The following is a 23,645-nucleotide window of genomic DNA, read 5'->3' as shown; positions in this document are numbered from 1 at the left end:
GGTGCTGCAGAGACACTGAGCGTCCTGTACATAGCCCTACTTGTGCAGTTGTCTCATGTTTTAACAACATTCGTTCGGGCTCAGTTAAGTGTTACCGACTCTTTTCAGGGGAGTTCAGAGCCTACTGAGAGGTTTTCTTTTGATGCCAGAAGAGCCCTGTTACTGTCTTTGACTGACTCGTTCCACTAACGCAGGGGAAAAAAATAAATTTAGAAGCAACTAATTGAACAAGACCTTACAGAATACAATTTGGAGACAGCTGACCTGTGAGGATTGGAGAGTGAGTTTGCAAAATATCAAAAACGTCTGACTCCTGGGAAAGGGAAAAGTAAAGTTAAATGAATATAAAAAAGTAAAGTACACCATTTTTTTTTTTTTTTTCCAATTTTGAAAAGTAAAATCTTAGTTTTATGAGAATAAAGAAAAAGTATATTTTAAATCTGGTGCTACCAGATCAAGCTCAAAAGATATAGGCTTCCTGACCTAAAGTGCCCCAAACATTGATGTTCTTGTTTTTTTTGTTTTTTTTCCTTTATCTTTGTACAACTCAATCATGTTCTGCAAAGCCAAAAGCAGCAATTCTTCTACAGGGTGACCGAAAAGTCCCAGGACACTGGCCGAAAAGTCCCAGGACACTCTATTTTTAATATTTTAATGCTAAAGCATGCGATTATTGCAGCTTTTGCTAGCATATCAAGAAATTCTCTAAAAAAAATGGCACAAAGAACCTGGAGGCGAATGGAATTGTGCAAGAACCACGAGGGCCAACATACTGATCCCCTAGACCACTAAATTACTCTAGTTGTTTTCTGTTTTGTTTCTAATAAAGTTCTCTTTTTTTGTTGAATATATATGTTTTCTGTGTGTTTCATTAAAAAATACTGTTTTATTAAAAATACATGGACTTTTCGGCCATTAAAAAATACTGTGTTTTATTAAAAATACATGGACTTTTCGGCCACCCTGTATACAAAGCAACCAAGCTAAACATCATGAATAAATATTTGAAAATATAAAACCTTTAAAGCATACAACCCTTTTTTTTTTTAAAAATTAGTGGATTTGGCACTAAATAAACCGGAAGGCATTGATATGCCATAAAACAATACAACCAAACTAAACTTAAAATTAAACATAAAAAATAATTAAAGTAATTTAATACATCTTTCTCATCATTGTACAACTTTAATAAGTAAGACATAAAATAGGTATAAAATAACCAGAACGTTTTGTTTCATTAAATGAAAGAAGCAAAATACATAATCTAGAATGAGAACGAAACAAGTCGACTAGGAAAAGGATAATATATAAATAAGTCCAAAAGGGAGATAACTCCATGTTTTTTAACCATTTAAAAATAATAAATAAAATAAAATATTTTTCTTCGTTTTTGATTACTTATTGACTGTTGCAATTTGCTAACATTATTTTTTACTAGAAAGTGTTGGCACTTTTTTTTTTTTTTACCTCCCTTCCATCTCAGGTAAAATTGGAGTTGGCTTCCTTTTTTATTTTTTATTCATCAGTTTTACCCTATACATAAAAACTATGTATTGCTCATGTGAAAATATGATGAACTATAACCTCTATTTATACACACGTTCACAGAGGTCAACACATACAGACCACATTCACTTGTCTTTACGCGTCTGCCAAATTATGGTACAAAATGTATAAACTTACCCTTTTGTTTGTTTTGAATAAATAATATTTATTTGGTATACACCGGTATAATGGTTTTCTTTGTTACTAAGTCGTCGAAAATTCTTTGTACTGCCTTGCAACAAATTGGAGTTGTGAGTTCTGTCAGTGACACATCACATTCTTGCTCGGTTGCGATGTAGTCGAAGTCGAGGGGTTTTTCGAGACTGCTGACATCACAAAAATGCAAGTGTGTGTCTTCCACAATATTCGTTTTTCTAGGTAAATACTGTATGTCGGCAGAATATTGTGTGCCATAGTCCATGTGTCGAAATACTCTGGAAACTGAAGATGTAAGGGAATTGATCAGCGCGCTGTGATTGGTAAAAATTCTGAATTGTTTTCCTTCCAACATAAAACAAATATGTTTTACAGCTAAGTACATGGCTAGCAGTTCTCGAGACCAAAAACTCTGTACTTCTAATGACTTCTACTTAGCTTAGCAGAAAAAAAAGACAGGGGTTGCATTTCACCGTTCACTAACTGATTGAGAACAGCACCAACAGCTATATCTTCCTTTTTTATTTATTTATTTATACATTAGCCATTTTGCAGTAGAGTGTTATCACTGTCTTTCAAGCATGTGTACACAGTGTGATAATGTATGGAATGTGAAAACTGGCCAATCCGTTGACGACATGTGTTGGCATGAAGATTATAAGATGGATGTGTAATGGGAAAAACATACTTAGATCTGACAACCTCAGAGGAAGATTAAATCTGTACATTATATGGAGATGTGTACAGAATAAGAGACTTTGATGGTATGGTCATGTTGAAAGAATGAGAGTTCTTTGATTAGTAAATGTAGAACAGTTGCAGTAGCAGGTTCAGTTAAAAAGGAGAAAGGCAAAGAAAATATGAACGGAAGTGATATAAATGAACTTGAGAGAAAGATGGATAAAAAATCTGGACAGGGATAGTTTCGTCTGGAAGGGAAATTCTGAAAGTTGTCCGACATATGCTAGATGTAAAAATGGACCTTAAATTGAATATACTGATTTTTTTGCTGGTAGACTAGTTCTGCCCACGTTTCATATAAATGATTAAACTTGCAATAATTTACTGTTGTTAATGTTCAATTTTCTTTTCTTTTTACTAGAGCATGGTTTTAAGAGTAGATAATTTGTTTGATAATTTACTGTTGCTAATGTTCAATTTTCTTCTATTTTTACTAGAGCGTGGTTTTAAGTGTAGATAATTTGTTCGATAATTTACTGTTGCTAATGTTCAATTTTCTTTTAGTTTTGCTAGAGTATGATTTTAAGTGTAGATAAATTGTTTGATAATTTACTGTTGCTAACGTTCAATTTTCTTTTCTTTTTACTAGAGCATGGTTTTAAGAGTAGATAATTTGTTGATAATTTACTGTTGCTAATGTTCAATTTTCTTATATTTTTACTAGAGCGTGGTTTTAAGTGTAGATAATTTGTTCGATAATTTACTGTTGCTAACGTTCAATTTTCTTTTAGTTTTACTAGAGCGTAGTTTTAAGTGTAGATAATTTGTTCGATAATTTACTGTTGCTAATGTTCAATTTTCTTTTCTCTTTACTAGAGCATGTTTTTAAGTGTAGATAATTTGTTTGATAATTTACTGTTGCTAACGTTCAATTTTCTTTTCTCTTTACTAGAGCATGTTTTTAAGTGTAGATAATTTGTTTGATAATTTACTGTTGCTAACGTTCAATTTTCTTTTCTCTTTACTAGAGCATGTTTTTAAGTGTAGATAATTTGTTTGATAATTTACTGTTGCTAATGTTCAATTTTCTTTTCTTTTTACTAGAGCATGTTTTTAAGTGTAGATAATTTGTTTGATAATTTACTGTTGCTAACGTTCAATTCCTTTTCTTTTTACTAGAGCATGTTTTTAAGTGTAGATAATTTGTTTGATAATTTACTGTTGCTAACGTTCAATTCCTTTTCTTTTTACTAGAGCATGTTTTTAAGTGTAGATAATTTGTTTGATACTTTACTGTTGCTAACGTTCAATTCCTTTTCTTTTTACTAGTGCATGTTTTTAAGTGTAGATAATTTGTTTGATTGTAATGCCGGGACTTATTCTCCCTAAATAATAAGTGTGTCATACTTTAAGTCATATGTGTTATGTAAGCATTACTCATTTGTACACAAGACTGATCCACGTACACCTGCTTGGTGAAGATGAACATCACTGTAAAAATTGCAAGTAAAGACTAACAATAAAACATATATTAATAAAATGAAAAAAAAAAAACAAAAAAAAAAACGCATATATGCAATAAGTATCCGATACAAAGTAAAAAGTTGATTTATTTTTATTACACGAAAACAAAAAAAAAAACAAACTAACACTCAGCTTAAACTGAATTGCCACCATTTTGTTTTCACTGCATTTTCATATTTCCTACTTTAGTTCTCTCCTACAGCAAGAACTTGAACACCACGTTCGGAAAGTGGGATTGAGAAGTAAGCACCCCCGGAGAGGCGCACTCTAACCTGCAAAACGTGCCTGGGCAGCCCTGTTGACATTCTCCGGTAAGGGCGCCTCAGGCGGTTAGCAATAAACTAACCCCTTTCTCAAAGAGAGAAGGCAAAGCCTGGGAGGGTGGACCTCCTAGAACTGCACAGAACTAGCATCACACTGCAATCAACAGGGACCAGATCATTACAGGAATGACCTAATCTCTGTTGATTTTCGGGGCCCAAGGATAAAAATCGCTAGTCACTATGCAGCATCTTCTGAGAACTTTTGAGTCTAAACTTAAAAAGAATATAAAAAGCCAATTCTTTAATCATATTAATTGACTGTGGACAATTTTGTCTTGCTAATGAAAATATCATCTCATTATTTGCTATGTCACAGTATTTTTCCAGACTAAATTAATCCATACGAGTTTTTTTTGTTTTATATTAATTATATTGAACTAAATTATGTCTCAGATAAAAATAATACACAAAAACTTGTTAACTCGGATAACATTTTGTCTTTATATTCCTGTGTGAAAAAATATTTTAAAATGTAGTTATGCTTACAAGTTTTGCCCTGAAAGAAAAGTTAAAAATAACATTTGCAATATAAGGTCAAGTAATAAAAAAATAGGTAGTGCATTTTTTAATGAAAATCGCTTGGGACAAGGCATGGAGCCATTTGATGCAAGGAGCTAATAAGAACAAAAGATGATTATTGCAAAGACAGGAGATTCCTATTGACCTTAGTCTGGAAATGATCAAGGCTGTAGGTAGAAAGAAAACAAGGAGTAGGAATAGAGTTCCACAATGTTGCAGTCTTGGAAAGAAGCTACTGGCACAAGAATCTGTATTACAATGAAGTATTAAAATCGCAAATTGATGGAGACCTCCAGACGAACGAGTCAAACAAGCTGGAATAAAAGAAGCAGAGAATAGATCACACAATTCTGAAGAACACATGCCATAATAGTATTTATAGAAAAAAGTGAGACTAGCAACATCACGTCTGTGAGAGAGAGAGGCTGCAGGGAAGAAGAAAGAGTGGAGTCAATCAAATTACAAATCTGTTTCTGAAATTAATCAAGAACCTTCAAATGGAACACAGATTCACGAGTCCAAATATGGCAACAGTACTCCATACATGGTTTGATAGTAGATTTGTAGAGATAGAGAATAGTTTCAGGTGTGAGAAAGTGTTTAGAGCGATAGAGAGAACCAATTTTACGAGAAGCAAAAGCGGCAATGGATTTGATATATGGACTCAAAAAAAAAAAATTATTGATGAGAAAGAAAGACCAAGAAATTTTAGAATTGATTTCTCATCAAGAGCACAGTCATCCATAAGAATCTCAGGAAGATAAGGGACACGCCTACGATTGAAAGACAATAGCTGAATCTTAACAGAATTAAACGAAACAAGTCGTTTCTTACTCTCATCCATAACTGAACCCAGATCGATTTCTAGATCGGTTGAATATTTCAACCGATCTGAGAAAGATTGGCAAGAAGCAACACCAGAATAGAGGATGGTGTCATTAGCATAATTATTAATTTTCTAAATAATATTCTCTGGAAGGTGATTTATATAAAAAAAAAAAAGTGTTGCATCTAGAACAGAATAACAGCCATAAATCGGCAAAAGGATTTTACAAATCTAAATAAATTAATATTTTAAATCTTTAAAAAATACCAATAAAATAATTATTTAAACGTTGAAACCTTTTTTAATGCATATTTCATCGAATTTTTGTTTAATTTTATTTTTGATTTAAAAAGCTATCTAGTTATATGTTATGATCTTGTTAAAAGGTTTACAAGGAAAATAGAACAAGGGAATAAAGTAACAAAATGTATTAACAAGGAAAGTGTAAGTTGTTTATCCAGCCGACGAAGAACCCCCGGATTCCTGCATTATAGCTTTGTCTTCTGGTATTTATTGTGTATGGATCAGTTCATTCATAGGTAACGCAGGTAGTTCTGCCACAACACTATAGTATGTGATTTACCTTTTGTATGTGGCCTACGAAATTCTGACTCTATTATAGTATGTGGACTACCTTTAAAAATCTGTATTATAGCAAAGTATAATAACTTCCTGGTAGTATGCAGGGAGATAATGACATTTGCAATATGAGGTCAAATAATAAAAGACTGTTAGCGCTTTGCCCAACTTTTTCATTTGGGTGATCTCACAATCAGGGAGAAGTGTGACGGGTATGCGTGGAAGCACTCAAGAATTATATGCAATGAGTTCGTCCAAGTGCTATATAAAAAAAAAAAAGCTGATACCAGAGTTATTCGGAGAGTAACTAACACAGTTGCTCTGGTAATGTGTTGTGTTGGGCCATTATCGTGTCAAATCGTCGAAAGTGTTCGGTTTCAAATCTATGGTGTTATTCAGGATCGCGTTGTGTCGAATCAACGGACGGAACTGTAAGAGTTCGAATTGATGGAGTTGTTCAGGATCGTGCCGGGTTGCGTAGAAAAAATTGTTCAGGACCGTGTTTTTGTGTTTGATAACAACTTCTTTTTGTTCCCTCTTTCCTTTTCCATGACACTACATTTTTTTCTTGTTTCTTTTTAAACTTAATTTTCCATTCTTGGTATAAATGATAAATTAATAAATATTGATTGGTTTTAAATTACTAATAAATCTAAAATCCATATATCTTAGCATAAATGTATTTGTTACGTTTGTGAAAATATATGCACATATCATGTGGATTTTTATTTTTATTTTTTTACGGTAATCCAAAAATTAAGGCTAAACATTTAGAAATGTTAAAAGAATTGGAATCAGTAATTGTATCAGAACTTAGAACAGAATCTGGAAAAATATTAGAATGGTCCCATCACTAAAAGCTATAGATTATAGCACAATTTATAAAAATATAATGTTAGTTTTGCAATAGTTCAAATTGTTAGTCTGATGCCATACTATTAAAATTTATAAGGCTCTCATAGATTTATCGGGGGTTATCTCCCTTTTTACTTCAGGGATTGCATAAATTGGTTAAAATGTAACTCAATCACTGAGTGGTCGCATAAGTCAGCCTATGACACACTTTTCTTTATTTCTCACTTAAATATCATCTTGGACAATACTTTGACTGCATTTCAACAAAGCCCAAAGAAGGTTGTAAAAGCCATTCTTCTTTTTCCAGTTGCAACAGAAACTCATGCAAGGTAGTTAACAGACAAAAGCTATTCCTTCAAACAGAAGCTTATTCTTCTAAAAAGAACCAATCAGTTATATTCAAGCATAAGAATAAGTTTTTGTGAAATGCATGTATTTGCAACTCTGCATTCTGTATATTCACCAGTTTCTCTTGTACATTATTCTTTGTTACTTGAACAAGTAAAGTCGTTGAATTAATATACACCGTTGGTTTTCCTTATCTCGTAAAGTTTTGGTGCTTATTTTTTTTTATTCAAGATAAAATTACTCACACTACCTTCCAATATATAATGTTAATTCATGATTAAACTAAAATAAAATTACAATACTATTTAATTTATGACGTTTGCAGAAATATAATATAAAAAACAACTAGCTGTCCCAGATCCGGTAGTGCATTTACTTGCAACTTGCCTTGCTTTTCTTTTTTCTTTTTTAAACTAAACCATTTTTTGTTTAATTTTTATCTAAAGGGAAATAACTCCGTGTAAACAGAATTATGTCCTTTTTTTTCTTTAAGATGAAATTTGAAAATAATTCCGATCTGACAAATTATTTTTTGAAAGGAGTTAAATCGAATGACATTTTATTATTCTTAACAACATGCTCTAGCAATCCACAAGAAAAGCTAATAAATCAAAATCAAATATTGATTTTGTAAGAAGAAAGCTATCGATGATAAAGAAGCGAGAGACTGATTATACTTTATATATTAGATAGAAGATAGCATTTGTATGGAATTCGTTTTTAAGTATAAAATGTTTGTGCATTGCTATTTCTCCAGATATGATTCTATCAAATAAGTTAAATGTGATTCATTCACTTGTTCTCCTTTTTTTACAATTCAGAAGGAATAGAACCACCGTGTGTCAAAATTTCCCACGATGGATTTGAACCTGAAAATCTATCTATCATGGAGGGGCAGGTAATTGAATCTTATCTTTAATATTTACATTTTTTCCTTTTTTTTTCTTAATAGGTTAATTATTTATTAAAATAACTTATCAAAATCATCATCAGAATCATCAATATCATCATCATCATCATCATCATCATCATCATAATAATGTTGCATATTAGTCTATATATCATATGTGTGTATTTATTATGGCAACCTTTTGTCTCTTGAGACAATGGCAGTCTACACCACCAGGTGCAGTCCTGGACGGGTAATAAGAGAACCTTGGTTTGCTCATTTATTGGGGTTCCCCTCTCAGTGTTACAGGCAGACTCCAAAGGAAAGGCAAGCCAATACAGTCGGTGCCAACGCGACTGCAGGAGTTGTCGGAAAGATGTTGCAGAGCTTCACCATCGAAACTCCAAACCGGATTTTTTGTCGAGGTTTACTCCCTTAGCCTTTGTCTTTCCCAAGGCATCCACATGGGTGTATATATTTATGTATTCATACGGCTGATTACATCTAATGTGTATATAACAAGTGTATAAGTACGTGTATAATGTATGTGCATGGCGACTCTCTTTTGTCCAGGAGTGAGAGACTAGTAGCACATGCACCAGCTCAAATGTAACAACAATACTCCATACATGGGTGTATAGTGGCCTTGTAGAGGTACAGGATACTTTCAGGTTTAAGTAACTTTCTAGCATGATATAGAGAGCGCACCTTCCTTGCAGCAGCCTTGGCAATACTCTCAATGTATCATGTTTCCTATGAAGTTAAGCTAAGGAGTTTGAACAGAGTACTTTCAGGTAATGTATGTTTAGCCATAGCTATTGGTGGTTGAGAAGGTTTCTTGTAATTATTGAAGGAAACAAACTTAGTCTTGGCAGTATTAATTGTGACCATCCATTTTTGTCCCCATTTTACTACAGATTGGAGGTCTTCCTCTAGTGTTTCTGCCATTGCTTTAGATATGTGTTCATTCGTTTTCTCCTTGTGTCTGTTATAGAGTGTGGTGTCATCAGCAAATATACCCATCTCAGAGACAATTTTATCAGGGGGGTTATTTATGAATATTAGGAATAATAAAGGTCCAAGAATCGACCCCTGAGATACACTCGCATTTATATCATATTATTTAGATGTACGACCATCAAGGACAACCTGGATTCTTTTCTTATTTAAGAAGTATTTAATTATGCTAAGTATTCGTCCAGTGATACCGTATGATTTGATTTTCCTGAGAATACCATCGTGCCATAACCTGCCAAAAGCCTTAGATATATATAGGGCTACTGCCTTAGCCTCCCCTGTTTTGTCCAGTGTATGGTATATACGAAATATATGTTCAGAGATTACAGTTAGGATATCTGCTGTAGGCTTGCCTAAATACATATTTTTGGTTTGTCAGAAGTTTAGCAGCTGTAAGGTGATGGACTAGAGCTTGATTAATTATGGACTTAAATATTTTGGTGAGAAGAAGGAGGAAGCTAATGGGGCAATAATTTAATTGGTCAGTTCTTTCACCAGAACTCTTATAAACTGGTACCACAGAAGCAGTTTTCTAGCAGTCAGGAAAGAAGATTCGTTAAGGTATTTGTTGTAAAGTTTGGAGAGTACTGGAGCAATCTCAGCAGAGCATTTTTTAATAGCACAGCCGGGATGAGATTGGGTCCACACGCTTTTGAGGTGTCTAGGTTTTTATGATATCATGTACCTGAGAAGGGGTGATTTTCAGATCTATTGTGGTGTCAGTCCACAAAGGAAAGGGGTGGAGTAATTTGTTGGGTACAATGTGGAGTTTGAAACAAACCAACTGGCAAGTATGTTAGCCTTTTCGGTTGCCGTGCAAACAACCTCATGATTATAACAATAATATTTGCTTTAACATCCGTTTGACATGTTGGCATGAGTTGGATGGCTTTTGAGTTCCAAACCAACCTACCTCTGACTAGGTTATTATTCAAACTACATAACCTAATTTACTTTAGAAGTTGAAGCAAAAATCTTTCATAAGCCAATTGTCCTTTCTGACACCAACCCAGTGAGTTGATGGGGACTAGTGCTTTTATCGAAACACCATCTTTAGATGATTGCCTATCAAGACTAAAGAGCAATTCATTTGCTGAATGGAAATATTATATACTAGCGAGGGGTACCCGGCGTTGCCCGGGTATTTGTAGGTGTGTGTGAAAAAAACCCGAAAATGTGAAAAAAAAACAGGTGCCCGTGAAAAAAAAACGAAGCCTTGACGACGCGCAGTTGGAAAATAGTAAAGTGTGAAAAAAAAACAGGTGCGCGTTTTTGATTGACGTGACGGCGATAGGTATTCAGCAGTTAGCATTTTGTGCGGGACAGTTTTTAATGAGGTCAATAAATCGGTTTGTTTGTTTTTAAAAACCCGCCCCCTCGTCTCGAAATGAAAGCTACCGTCTGATATGACGAAGTCGACATTAACCAAACGTTCACTGGCTCTGGGCCGAGTTTCGCTTTTTTTATACTGAAAACCGAATGTAACGTGTGCCGATGCGGGAAATGTGGAATAATTAACGTTTGAAAGTCAATAGAATTAAATAGACAGGCGAGCTCCGTGATTAAGTGTGAGATATTACAATTTATAGATGATATAAAAAGTTTTAAGAAGTTGTGAAGCGAGTGAGCGCTTCTATGAAAGAAGCCTTTTGTGGACATCGAGGAAAAGCATACATACATACATACATACATACATTTTCGCTTTTATATATATAGACGACTTATGGCAGCAAGAAGGCAAATAATGACAGTAAACGTTACTAGTATAATAAACTAAAGAAAGAAGACACGATTTAGTTTAAAAGGAGTTAAAAGGTATTAAGAAAGAGAACAGATGCCTTTATTAACGTGAGAGGCGCTGACCAATCTGTCAAGTAAAGTTGATTACGTACAAGGTTGAGGAATGTCTCAACGTATGAATTGACTGAAGAACATGGACAGTTGTGTACTGAAGCTGGTCGATGTTACTCGAACTACAATGGGATCCTTAAAGCTCAATTTCGCCAAATAAAGATGAAAATAATAATGGACATGTTGTCAGACTTAATAAAATAATGCAGCTTACAATCACAGGACGTTTTCTCCCTGGTCATGAGTTTGCTTCTCACTCATAACATATGGTTTTGACATTTCCCTAATTTTGTTGCAACCTTGCAGATCGGTAATTATTAAAACAAACACAGTGGTATTATTACTAACAAGTGTAATAGCAAAAATATTACAGAAGTACATGTTATAATTCTGAGGGCCATAACTGCCACAAATCCCTACCCACAACATGTTAGATGTAATTATATCTATAGTTAGAGTAAGTCCATTATTCCTGAAATAGGTATATCAGCTTACTTCATAACAATTTCCAAACTACATGCCAGACAAAGACTAACTCTTTCATAGTAAGGATGAAGCAAGTTGGGGGTCTCTCCCACTGCTTGATCAAAGTTCAGGCTGATCATGCACAATTAATTTGAGTTCTGATAAGGTGATATCAATGTGTAGAAAGAAACCTAATTTGAACAGACTCAACAGGAAAAAGTTACAATTCTCATAGTTGATCCCTCTCTATGGTTGCAAGATGACATAGTTACATTAAGATACTGGTTATCATTACATCACCAAAGTTATGTATTTATTCTGGAATATTTCATAAGTGAATAAAAAAAATAACGTTAATGTGAAAATTGTAATTAATTGTGTGTGTGTTTGTTTATTTCTGCCCGATTGGATTTAGAATCTAAAATTAGTGTATGTATGTATGTATGTATGTATGTATGTATGTGCGTGCGTGCGTGCGTGTATGTGTAAAAAAAAAACGTTATGTTAAAATTACAAAATACAGCATAATCATGTTGATACATGGGTTCCCACCAGATCACTGAAGTTAAGCAACAATGAGCCTGATTAATACCAGATGGGTGACCATTTGGGAATACTAGGTGCTGTATAGGGTGGCGGGACCAGTGGCGGCTCGTGCCTGGAGCTGTGGAACTGCAGCACCCCTAATCATTTCTACTCAATATTATCGCTACACTGTAAAAATAATACATTTATTTTTTCCTTTCTATGTGATAATATATCATATTAATAATAAATAAATATATATATATATATATATATATATATATATATATATATATATATATATATATATATATATATATATATATATAATCCTGAAGCTTAATGTCGATTACTGTCCCCATATTCATATAAGTATAAAAGTAAAACTTTGCTTGGAGCTGCCAAATTCACAGTTACACATTCTTAGCGAAGTTCGCTTATACGCATGCGCGCTTCAGACGGCGAATGAAAGCTAAATTGGAACTGTCGTTTTAGCAATTCCAAACGCTCGTGAAAACCGGTGTTTACGTGTTTTCGCTTATATTATTATTTTTTTAAAAGGCTTGTTTACAAATGTTTTGTTTTTATTATTATTAAAAAGTGTAAAGTGTTCTTGTGAATAAATATCCACCTTAACAAAATTCTCACACTTTTAAATGCGATTTAAGCAGACAAAAATATACAATATGCGAAATTTTTTTTTTTTTAATTAAAAGTGTTCGGGCTTTTTACCCGTAAAGCTACCAACGTAACTAATGTTATTTTTTCACGTACGGCTTATTTTGTTTGTGTTTTTATGTAGTTTGAAATCTATTCATTTTGTGGTAGTTAAACTTTACAGAATAAAAGATATTTACATTTTTTTCTATAGAAAAGCGAAGAAAATTTTATTTTTAAAATACATTTTAGTTAAAAAAATGTTTTTAAATGTTGCTCATAGTACAAACATGTAAACTTTTTTTATTCTATATTTTATTTACAAAGTAAGTTTAGTTATAAACACATTTTAAAATTTTAAATAAAACTGTTATCCAATAAAACCATTTTTAAATGGTAAACTCCTAACTTTACCATCGTGTGCAAGCAAGTAAATTTCAAAGATTTTGTTTTTATGAAAAAATAAATTATTAAAAAATTGTAAATAAAATGTATTTTAAAAAATGTTTTTCGTTTGTTTGCCTGCGGAAAAGCCCATGAAATTTATTTAATCTGTAAAGTTTAAAAGAAATATATTTGTATATTTTTTTATTACTCTGTAAAGTGTACACAATTTAAAATAGTATTTTTTTATTAAAATGTTTTTGCGTATTATCCCTTTTTCGACGGCTTATAATGGCAAAGTTAAAAAATATTTGTATTAAAAAAAGACAATTTTAATGGCAAGCTTTTTTTTATACGCCTATTTTTAATTAACAACAAGCTTTTTATAAATAAAAATGTTTTTAAATAGTAAAACTATTTTCGTTAATAAAAATCTGTTATCTAAAAGTTATAAAAGTACGATTCAACTCAATTAGAACTTCCGGTTCAGTTGAATCGCAAAAAGAGGATCACGTAAACATTGTATTCCTTCTACCCTAATTAATATTCTACTAATAGACTGCCTAGTACTTACCTTTCCCAACACAATTGATATAAAAGAATTTAACCATGGCCTCCTTGCATCCCCAAGAAATAACTTCTGTGACGGTAAGTGAACTTCAACAGATTGAGTTTTCACAGCTGCCTCTCCATGATAAAGTTGAAATTAAGAAAAGAAGCCATTCAACGCCTGATATTCAAATATCTCAGCCAGGCATTAGCAACAACAAAGTGTATATTCGTAGCTTTAATTCTGACTGGTACCAACGGAAAAGTTGGCTTTGCGGGTGTGAACTAAAAAAGGCATTGTTCTGCTTTCCTTGTTTGTTGTTTGGGGGTGATGTAACGTGGACAAAAGATGGTTTCAGAACTATTAGCAAAATGAAAAATAGAACTGAAAAGCATGAGAAGTCAAAGAAGTACGTTGACAATGTAGTTTCCCTATCAATTTTAGGGACCGTAAATATTAAAGAAAAACTTAGTGAGGCCTACAGACTTTCAATCAATCATCATAACATGAATGTTAAGAATAACCGTGAAATTTTATCTAAAATAATAGATTGTATTTTCTTTTGTGGGAACTTTGAAACTCCCTTACGAGGACATGATAAAAAAAATGATTCAGTAAATCCAGGTGTATTTAGAGGATTAGTAAATTTTGCATCTAAATTATATCCAGATTTAAAGAATCACTTAGAAACCAGTAGTGTCTTCAAAGGTGTTTCCAAGACCATTCAGAATGACATACTTGACTGTCTTTTACAAATATACCGTGATGAAATAAGGGCAGAAATTAGCAAAGCTTCCTTTGTAGCTGTCATGGCTAACGATACAACAGATGTGTCTGAACATACACAAATGATCATTGTTTTACGGTACGTCTTGGATGAAAAAATACTTGAACGCTTTCGGGGATTCTTTATTCCAGAAAACCAAACCGCTGATGAAATATCAAAATGTATTCTACAACAATTGGATATAATCCTTCAAGGGAATCGCCAAAAACTGATAGCTCAGACATTTGATGGTGCAAATGTCATGAAAGGCAAAAAAGCTGGTGTTCAGGCGAAAATAAAAGCAGTTTATAGTAATGCACATTTCACTCACTGTTATGCGCATCAACGTAATTTAATAATGAGGAATGCAGCAAGCATTACACGAAATGCTAGAATATTTATCTCTAACATTTTGGCTATTCCGACTTTCTTTTCTAGATCACCACAGCGTCTGTCCGTTCTCAAGAAGCATCTGGATGTAAGCATTCCACGTCCATCCGCCACAAGGTGGAACTTTAACATACGGACCATAAATAGAGTTCATGAAAATGTTCAAGCATTAAAAAAATGTCTCACTGAAATTCAGTCAACATCATATGTAGATGAAACCGTTGCAGAAGCGACAGGAATTCTGAAATATTTGAACGATGAAAATTTCATATTTTGGTTAGAGCTATTTCATCAAATTATGTCTCATGTTGAGATTATTTATAATCAAATGCAATCTCGGGAAATTAGCATATATAAAGTCAATGAATACATAGCAAATGTCAAAACTGCTATTTTAGAGATAAGAAACTCCAAATACTGTGAAAATCCTTCACAAACACTCAAGGCCGAAGCTAAAGAACTGTGTGACTATACATCTGTTGATATAACGGACAGATATTCTTCAACTAAACATTTAATACTTGCTAAATTGTTTAACAAGAAAAGCTTTGCTAGTTTTAAGAAAGAACTACCTACAAAAGAGATATCTTGACAACTGAAGCATATCCCATGATTGACAAACAAAAGCTTGAAACTGAGTTAGAAATATTTTATAGTAGGTCAGATATCCATAAGTATTGCAAAGTAATTGATCTCCTGAAATTTATTTTGGAAAACAATTTAAACGATGTTCTTAGTGAAATCACAAAACTTATAAAAATTATCTTGACAATTCCCATGACTACATCAGAGGCAGAACGTTGTTTTTCAACTCTGAAAAGAATAAAAACTTTTTTAAGGAGCACCATGGGTTGCGAAAGACTAAATGCACTTGCAGTGCTTTCAATTAAAAAAAAGTTCTTCAGCAGTCATTCAGAAGTTAAGGAGAAAATTATCAATCTTTTCTCACAAATTAAAACAAGAAGAATGGAATTTACTTTCAAATAAATATAATAAGTAAGCTATTCCAAATATTTACATCTATTTAGAATTCCTTTAAGTTATTGTATTTTTATACGTGTGCATGCGTATAAATTATGTATATTTTTATGTTTGTTTTATTTTTACACAATATTAAAACAATACGTATTTTTTTAAAACAGCACTCCCACTAATCTTAGGCACGAGCCGCCACTGAGCGGGGCAGCACTCCTGTCAAAGGAAAAGTTAGGTGTCTTCCTCCTTACCTTCGCTAATCTGTGGGAGACAGCTGAGCAAGGTTGAGAACCCACTTCAGCACCCCCTGTCAGGGTAATGTGAGGTCATGGAAAGCAGGTGACTGATGTAATATGAAAGCAATCAGGAATAATTCTTGTTATGGTTTCATATCTTGTTATGCTAGGTAAAAGATCCCTCTGGGTACAATGGTCAGGACAATCGTCCAGTATTGGCACTGCTCGGACAGAAAGAAACTGCAAAGGAAGCCATAGCAATGCATCAAACACTTTCGAGAAAACAGCATGAATGGGGTTGATAAGCAACAATGAATTCACGAATGCCTCGAGGGAGAGAAATGGATAGAGAGTCATATCTGTCAATGCCTGAACCAGGCAGGACACCACTTGAATGAATGAATGAATGAAAGTATCTTTCTGGCGAGACTGAATCTCTATATGTTTTATCACGAGAGTTGAAAAGTTTCCAATTTGATTTTTTTTTTTTTAATTCAATACAGAAATTCCTATCCCGACATTAATTTAGAATAAGATATGTATTGACAATATTATATTTTCTAGTCACTAAAAAAATTATTAGTTTTGTATATTTTACTATTAAACACGAAGCAAGTTCAAAATACCATTGGAAAATGTGGTATTTTTCAAACTTATCAAAAAGCTTACCTTACCAGAAACAGATGTCTTGTTAATTAAAAAAAACTTTTTTTAAAGCTTAACTAAATAAATGAAAAAAAAGAAAGAAATGTTTTTCACTCTGAAGTCTTATCTAGTATTCTAAAATAAATTTTAAGTTCTGAAAGAAAAAAAAAATTTGGGTTAGTTTATTTCTCAGGAGTTCCTCTGTAATGGTAATATTTTGTTGTTACATAAATTAGATGATGTTATAAATGTGGAACGAACGTAAAAAAGGGAGAAGTCAATATATATAAGTATTAATAATGAAGTGAGTATGTTCGAATTATGGAACCGCTCTTCCTACGTTCCATGAAATTGGAAGCAGTCGTTATTTTGATTGAAAATGTACAGTGGATAATGGAGAAAAACAGTAACATGAAAAAGTAAACAATAATAGTGTTTATGGCATAATTAACGCACAATTAGAACTCGGTGTTACTGGTGGTTGTAGGAGTAGATATAAAAAAGTAAGTAAAAATTGTAGCCACCTTCGTTTTGGAAGGTTTACTTGAGAGAAAAAATTAAGCTTGAGAAAATATAAGAAAGTTTGGAAGAAGACGAAATGAACACATAATTTCTGGAAACATAGATGAGGGCTTAAACCTAATTGGATGGCAGAACAAATCAGCATTGTTTATTATGCTGAATGTACAGGTAAAATATTATATAAATATATACTTTGTTTTAATAGTTTATGAACGATTTTCAAAAATGTCTCTGAATTTTTTAGATGAAGATTAGTACTTCATATTATTTGGATTATTCGAACTACTGTTCTCATCTTGAGTGTTATTTGCATGTTTTTTGTAAAAACTAAATAGTAAGAATATACATAAAAAAAATAGGTTTATGGCTCCTAAAATTCATACTAGAATTGTCCCGGGGCATAGTGAATAAAGTATTTGGCAACATTCAGTTGTAAGTTACACTCTTCTGAAGGTTGAAAATTCAATTCTCAGTACGAGCGACACTAAAATGCAATTTTGAATTACTTAGGATTTCTACCCAATGGCTGACAGAACGAGAGCATGCTACCCCCATGGATCAAGTAAAGGGTTCTGTTCGAAAGACTGTGCAGATTTCTAAGTTTGACAGAAAAATTCTCGAGTTCAACAAGATACACCTGAAGAAAGTCAAAGGTTACATCAACCGAAACATTGCGGTGAATAGTATTCAAGATAAGAACAGTGGTCCAAAGAATTCAAATAATCCGTCCAGCGCAGCTGTAGCCGAGATTGAACTCACTACATAAGTTTGTAGTGTAATTCAAATCTTGTCAGTAGCTGAATATTTGATGCTTCGCCAGGGCTATCAAGGGTATTTTTTATTGTGACGTCATCACCAGATGGAATGTCTACCACAGTTTAAAAGCGTCCCATCTACCCTTGAGAAAAGGATAGACCGTGCCAGTTTCTCAACCTGGTATTTTTACCTTGCCATACATAAAACACCTCGCCTTCTCAAATGGTCACCCATCTGGTACTGGCCAGGCTCAACGTTGCTTAACTTCAGTGATCTGGTAAGAAAAGGTGTGTCAACGTGATTATGCCGTATATTCAAATAATTGATTATCTAAATTTGAAAGATGTTTATAAAACATGATATTTTTTGGCTTGATTATAAGTAAAAACTTGTAGACGTTGTGAACTATTTTTTTAAATTTCAATTACAACAATTTTCTCAGATTTCCTCGTCTTAAAACAAATGTCAAAGTTTTTTTTAAATATCATAAAGTCTATTATTCTTCTCACTCACAAAAACCGCAATATTTACTGCCATTTTCTTTTCTTACAATTGTAATAAAATCAACTGATTTAGTCTCATACGTTTCTTTTTAGACTGTCACTTTTTTGTGGGAAGAATACGACGAGAAACTAAGCTTTTATCAGGTGAGTAGAACTAGTTTGATATCCTGAATACCTGTATTTTATTTAAAGCCTAAAATTATATTATCAGAAATATGTTTAAAATTGTTAATCCACACACACATATAGTCAGCCACAGACTGTTTCACTGTATCGCAGCTCTTCAGTGTGACTAAACTAGCACCCACCCACAAGCATACAACGATCCAATTCATAGTCAGCAATTCTAATCACTTGACTACAGAGCAAGCACTATTGCAAGAGATATCCCAATGCTTTTTATAAACTGTCAACTACTAGATCATATATCATAAACATTTTTAGAGGACATTGAAGAGTCTCCAATGTGTATATCATGTTATGAATCTTATGTAATGTTTTCTGGGAACCAATACGTTGTATGCTCAGTTGTAAAGGAGACAAAGATTAGGACAGAACTTTAACTCGCTTTTTCTGTTGTACAATGGCATTTATTTCCTCATTGTTACGGCCGTGACGTCATCCACGTCTTGGACGTAATCCACGCCTCTCACATTATCTCGAACACTACTTTTGCATCTAATTGTGATCTTGAACGTGCTCTACATTTCTAACACGATCGTTCTTTTTAACATCTTTAATTTTCCCTATTATTGACATAATTTTGCATGCATTTGCATACGCATGTCCGTGCTATGTTACACTAATACAGCCAAACATGTATTAATAGATTTTTGGGATCTGCAACAAAGCCAAAACTGCTATGTCAATTTTCAGTCTACAGACTCGAGATTTGACATAAGAGATATTGAGGTTTGGGAAAATCTTTTTAATCGGTTTTCGACCAGAAATTTAGCTATCACGAGGTCAAAGTTTAACCATTTGACCTTTGGAAACTCTACCAAACTCCTTCAAACATTTGAAATTTTAGATATAGGTTACTTGGACGTGGATCAAACTTTTTAACTTGATTTGAGCCCAAAACAATAAATGTTAAGGGGTCAAAATTGGGGTCAGAGTTAAAAAAAACTTTTGATCTCTGCAGTTTTTACCAAATTACTCAGCAAATCTTTGGTCTAAACATTTGAAATTTTATATAAAGTGTATTCAGATATAGGGAAAGCTTTTTAATCAGTGTTTAGCCAAAAGTTTGGCTGCCAAGGGGTTAAAGTTCAAAAGCTTTGATCTTTGCGGTCTCTAACAAACTATTCAGCCCATTTCGGGTCTAAACATTTGAAATTTTACATAAAGGGTATTCAGACACGCAGCAAGCTTTTTAATCAGTTTTGGGGGTGAAAATTTGGCTGCCAAGTTGAAAGAGTTGAGCTTTGCAGAGTCTACCAAACTCCTCCGCTAATTTTGAGTCTAAACACTTGAAATTTTAGATGTAGGTTACCTGGACATGAGTTAAACTTTTTAATATATATATATATATATATATATATATATATATATATATATATATATGCACATAAAGTTATGAACAGTACATAGGGCCCGAGCAAAGCCAGGCTGAACTGCTAGTATATATATATATATATATATATATATATATATATATATATATATATATAAAGAGAGAGAGGGTTAGAAATTATCATGGATCTAACAAAAGAAAAGAGTATATTTGAAAATTGAAGGTAAGTGACCGTTTAAAATTTTATTTATATTTCCAAATTATCTGTAACGTGTTTCAAATCTTGTGTTTCGCATTCAAGTGACGATTGATTATGTTCTTCAGTTACAAAGCATAGTTGTAATTAACTTGAGATCGCAGACAGACAAGCGAAATGATAATTTTTATTATACATAGAGAAAATTTCTTCATTAATAAATTCCATAGTTATGGCATGCATTGCACCATTAATAAATAGAACATCTTTTATCTCTAATTCAAAAGGTTGTTCATGATGGAGAAATGCCAATTCCTGTTCGGGGTGGTTACAGTTTTACGGTGCCTCAAGAACAAATCAGCAGACGACTTTTTAATCTGAGAGCGGAATACAAATTCATGCTGTAAGTATCTTTCGTTTCCATTTTTTTCGAATTGTATTGTAATATCCAATTTGTAGTCTAATGAAGAACAATCGTAGATGGTATAAAGAAAGGGTTGCTGCATAGATATCCATCCTGTAAACCTTGTTTAGTAGGAAGAAAAACGGGTTACCATAGTTTGGTTATAAGGAACTTTTTTTTACAATTTAAATCAATTTTATTCACGGTTTCATCAACACAACAGACATAGCCAGGAACGAATACAAAAATGTGTTGAGTCAGTAGACATTGGGTCTCATCTTACCGGGCCTGGTTGTGGCTAAGGTCAAGAAAGGAAATATGACGTCTGGACACGTTCGGAATTAAAGCTTTGATAACAGCTGCCAATACCGCTTTGTTTGTGCTGATTCCTAAACAAGAACTCTTTTATCTAAAATTTAAATCCATTTTATTCATACAATTCCATCAACACAACAGGTATGGTCTGGAAAGATCAATGCAAACAAGAACACAAAAATATGCTGTAACAGAGCGCGTATGGTTGCTGTATGCAAATACCGAGTCGTGAGCGAAATGGCGTCATGGTAAGGAAAAAGAAAGACTATAAAAAGGAGAGAGGACGTTAGAGAGGACGATCATGTAATAGACATCATAGCCGTAATGAGAAGTCATACGTGGCGGGAGAATTTCATTATTACAAAAAGAAGGAGCCAGGTTATTATTTGTTATTATTATTTGTTGCAGAGTACGTCGCAAGATAATTTTTTAAACGTGCTCTCTCTCTCTTTTCTTAGTCTTTTTCATTACAGTGACGTCATTTTGTATTTCGTATGCATTTGCACATGCGCGTCCACGTTGTCATAATGTTAGTAGGTATGCATGGATCAATGAAGTTGAGTCTGGGTCTTTCATCTCGCCTGGCTCAAGTCGTCGCTAGAGATGAGACAGGAATATGACGTTTTGTCAATTCAACCCTTAACAACTGTTTAAAAAGAATGGGAAAAGTTTTAGGTAGAAGTGCCTCCAACGAAAAATTATTGAGTTTCCATGGAAGAATCCGGAATTAAAGTTTAGACAGCATTTATTTTTTTAAAGTTCTGAATTTTTGAGATGAGGCCTGATTGTTTATATTACTTGTATTGATCGGACTATTGTTCTCATCTTGAGTGTTATTTGTGCAACGTCTCAGTCGGTTTGCCCTTTGACCGTCCTCAGGCATGCCGACAAAAGGAGAGTGGATCTGTAAATTCACACTTGCCCGTTCGTTCGTTCGTCTGTCCGCACTTTTCTCAATAACTACACCTTGGAATTTTTTGAAATTTTGCACAAACATTAAACATGATATCAGTAAAAAAAAGTAACAGAACGGATTTTCCGGGGAAAACTGTGGTTGCCTCCACCACCACCACCAGGGGTGGCTTTCGGGTTAAAATGACTAAAATTGACACTTTTGTGCTTATCAAGGGAAAAAAAACTGATGCCTTGGATTTTTATAAAACTTTCTGAAAAGTTGTAACTAACTGATTTCTATAGAATTTTGTTTGTCTATACTTTACGATAACTCTTGGGTGTGCTCCAGGGGGCTCTTTTAGGGCTAATAAAAACACTCTATTTTTGGGACTATTTTACCATATTTGTCCAAAATTTTCTCTGCATGTCTATTTAGCAGTTTTGCATGGTGCTGAACTCAAATTTAAATATTTTAAGACCTTGAGGACTTTTGAGGCTATATGGGGGTGGGGGCAAATGATGGACTTAGTCATTTCTTTTTTTTGCATGGTGCAGAACTCAAATTTACATATGTTAAGGCCTAAAACTGCATCGTTTGTTCATTTTCACCAGGATTTGACGTCCCTTGGGAACTTTTGGGGCTAAATGAGGGAGGGGGGGGGCAAATGCTGAACTTAGTCATTTTTTTATGCCTCGTTCACTGTACACTCACAGCGGATCATGAATGCTTCACTTGTATTTTTTTTTTAAGATATGTGTATCTGCTGTCAGTGATGCTTTTCTTGTTAGAAGAAGAAAACGAGAAATGTAAAAGAACTGATATAAAGACGAAGAATCAGTTTGTGTGATCAAGCTAGAACAACCAAATAAGTGGGAAGCTTAAGTTATGTCTCTTGTGACAGAAGAAGGAAAATTTGTATTGAAATATAAAAAAAAATAGCTGTAGATACCCGGAATTTTCTGAAAGTCTATTTTTGTATCATTTTTATATGCATATATATTTATTTGATATAATTTTTTAAAATTTATGCAAACACTTCTTTTAATATCGAATAAATATGTTCTTTTCTTTTGTTTTAAACTCCTGTTTACATGCAGTGCTGAATACTTGTACTTGTTGCCTCCTTGACATGGATACTAACCCCACAGGCAACAAAGTCCCACTCTACAGGGTAATCCGAAAGAAACTCCCTATTCTAAAAGAACTATAATATACTAGACTACCCGTGACCCATTGGGTCAGTATGTTATATTAGCTATGGAATTCATGTATGAGCGTGACACTTGTGACGTAAAGAAAAGTTTTTTTTGACACAGCAGAAACATTTCTATGAAAGTATATTAAAATGAAAATCACAGACGGATCACTCAAACATGAAAAAAAAAAAATCCTCCCTATTCGTGTAAAGTTACCTATTTTTCCGAATAATCGCTCAAAAATCGAAAATTAAACATGATTTTCCTACGAATCGAATGCCGACGAAAGTCATTTAGCAGCAAAAACGCACATGAACCTACCGATGAGAAATATAAGAATGAAAAACCCATATTGGAATCCTTCAACCAAGTTATAGAAACTTAAAATCTAAAAAAAAATAATTAATAAAACCTGAAGCAAAAAATAAAACCTAAATAAATAAAATAAAATAAAACTAATATTGAAACAGATTAGTAAATGTGTCAACAAATTCACTGTTCTCACGCAACTATTTTGTATCTAGAAATGTAAACAAAAAATAAAAAAAGAAGAAAGGAAGATAGGAAGGAAGGAAAAGGGATGGATAGAGAGTAGTAGTAGTAGTAGTAGTAGTAGTAGTAGTCTTCGCTTTACTAC

At 33.3% G+C, this 23,645-nt stretch overlaps 1 protein-coding gene across 5 annotated transcripts in view; it reads left to right on the top strand.

The window, feature by feature from the left end:
- LOC145243404 (uncharacterized) overlaps positions 1-23,645 on the top strand; it is a 302,808-nt gene that overhangs the window by 14,167 nt on the left and 264,996 nt on the right. For all 5 annotated transcript variants that reach the window (XM_080106260.1, XM_080106258.1, XM_080106259.1 and 2 more), the window contains exons 3-5: positions 8,178-8,254; positions 18,581-18,631; positions 20,487-20,602. In XM_080106260.1, the coding sequence (XP_079962386.1) occupies positions 8,178-8,254; positions 18,581-18,631; positions 20,487-20,602 (244 nt within the window). The remainder of the gene's footprint in view (positions 1-8,177; positions 8,255-18,580; positions 18,632-20,486; positions 20,603-23,645) is intronic.

This window comes from Euprymna scolopes, chromosome 22, assembly GCF_053919585.1.
Source record: "Euprymna scolopes isolate OS-2025 chromosome 22, ASM5391958v1, whole genome shotgun sequence".
In the NCBI taxonomy this organism is placed as follows: Eukaryota; Metazoa; Mollusca; class Cephalopoda; order Sepiida; family Sepiolidae; genus Euprymna; species Euprymna scolopes.
The sequence above is the reverse complement of the archived record's forward strand: the minus strand, read 5'-3'. Positions and strand labels throughout refer to the sequence as shown.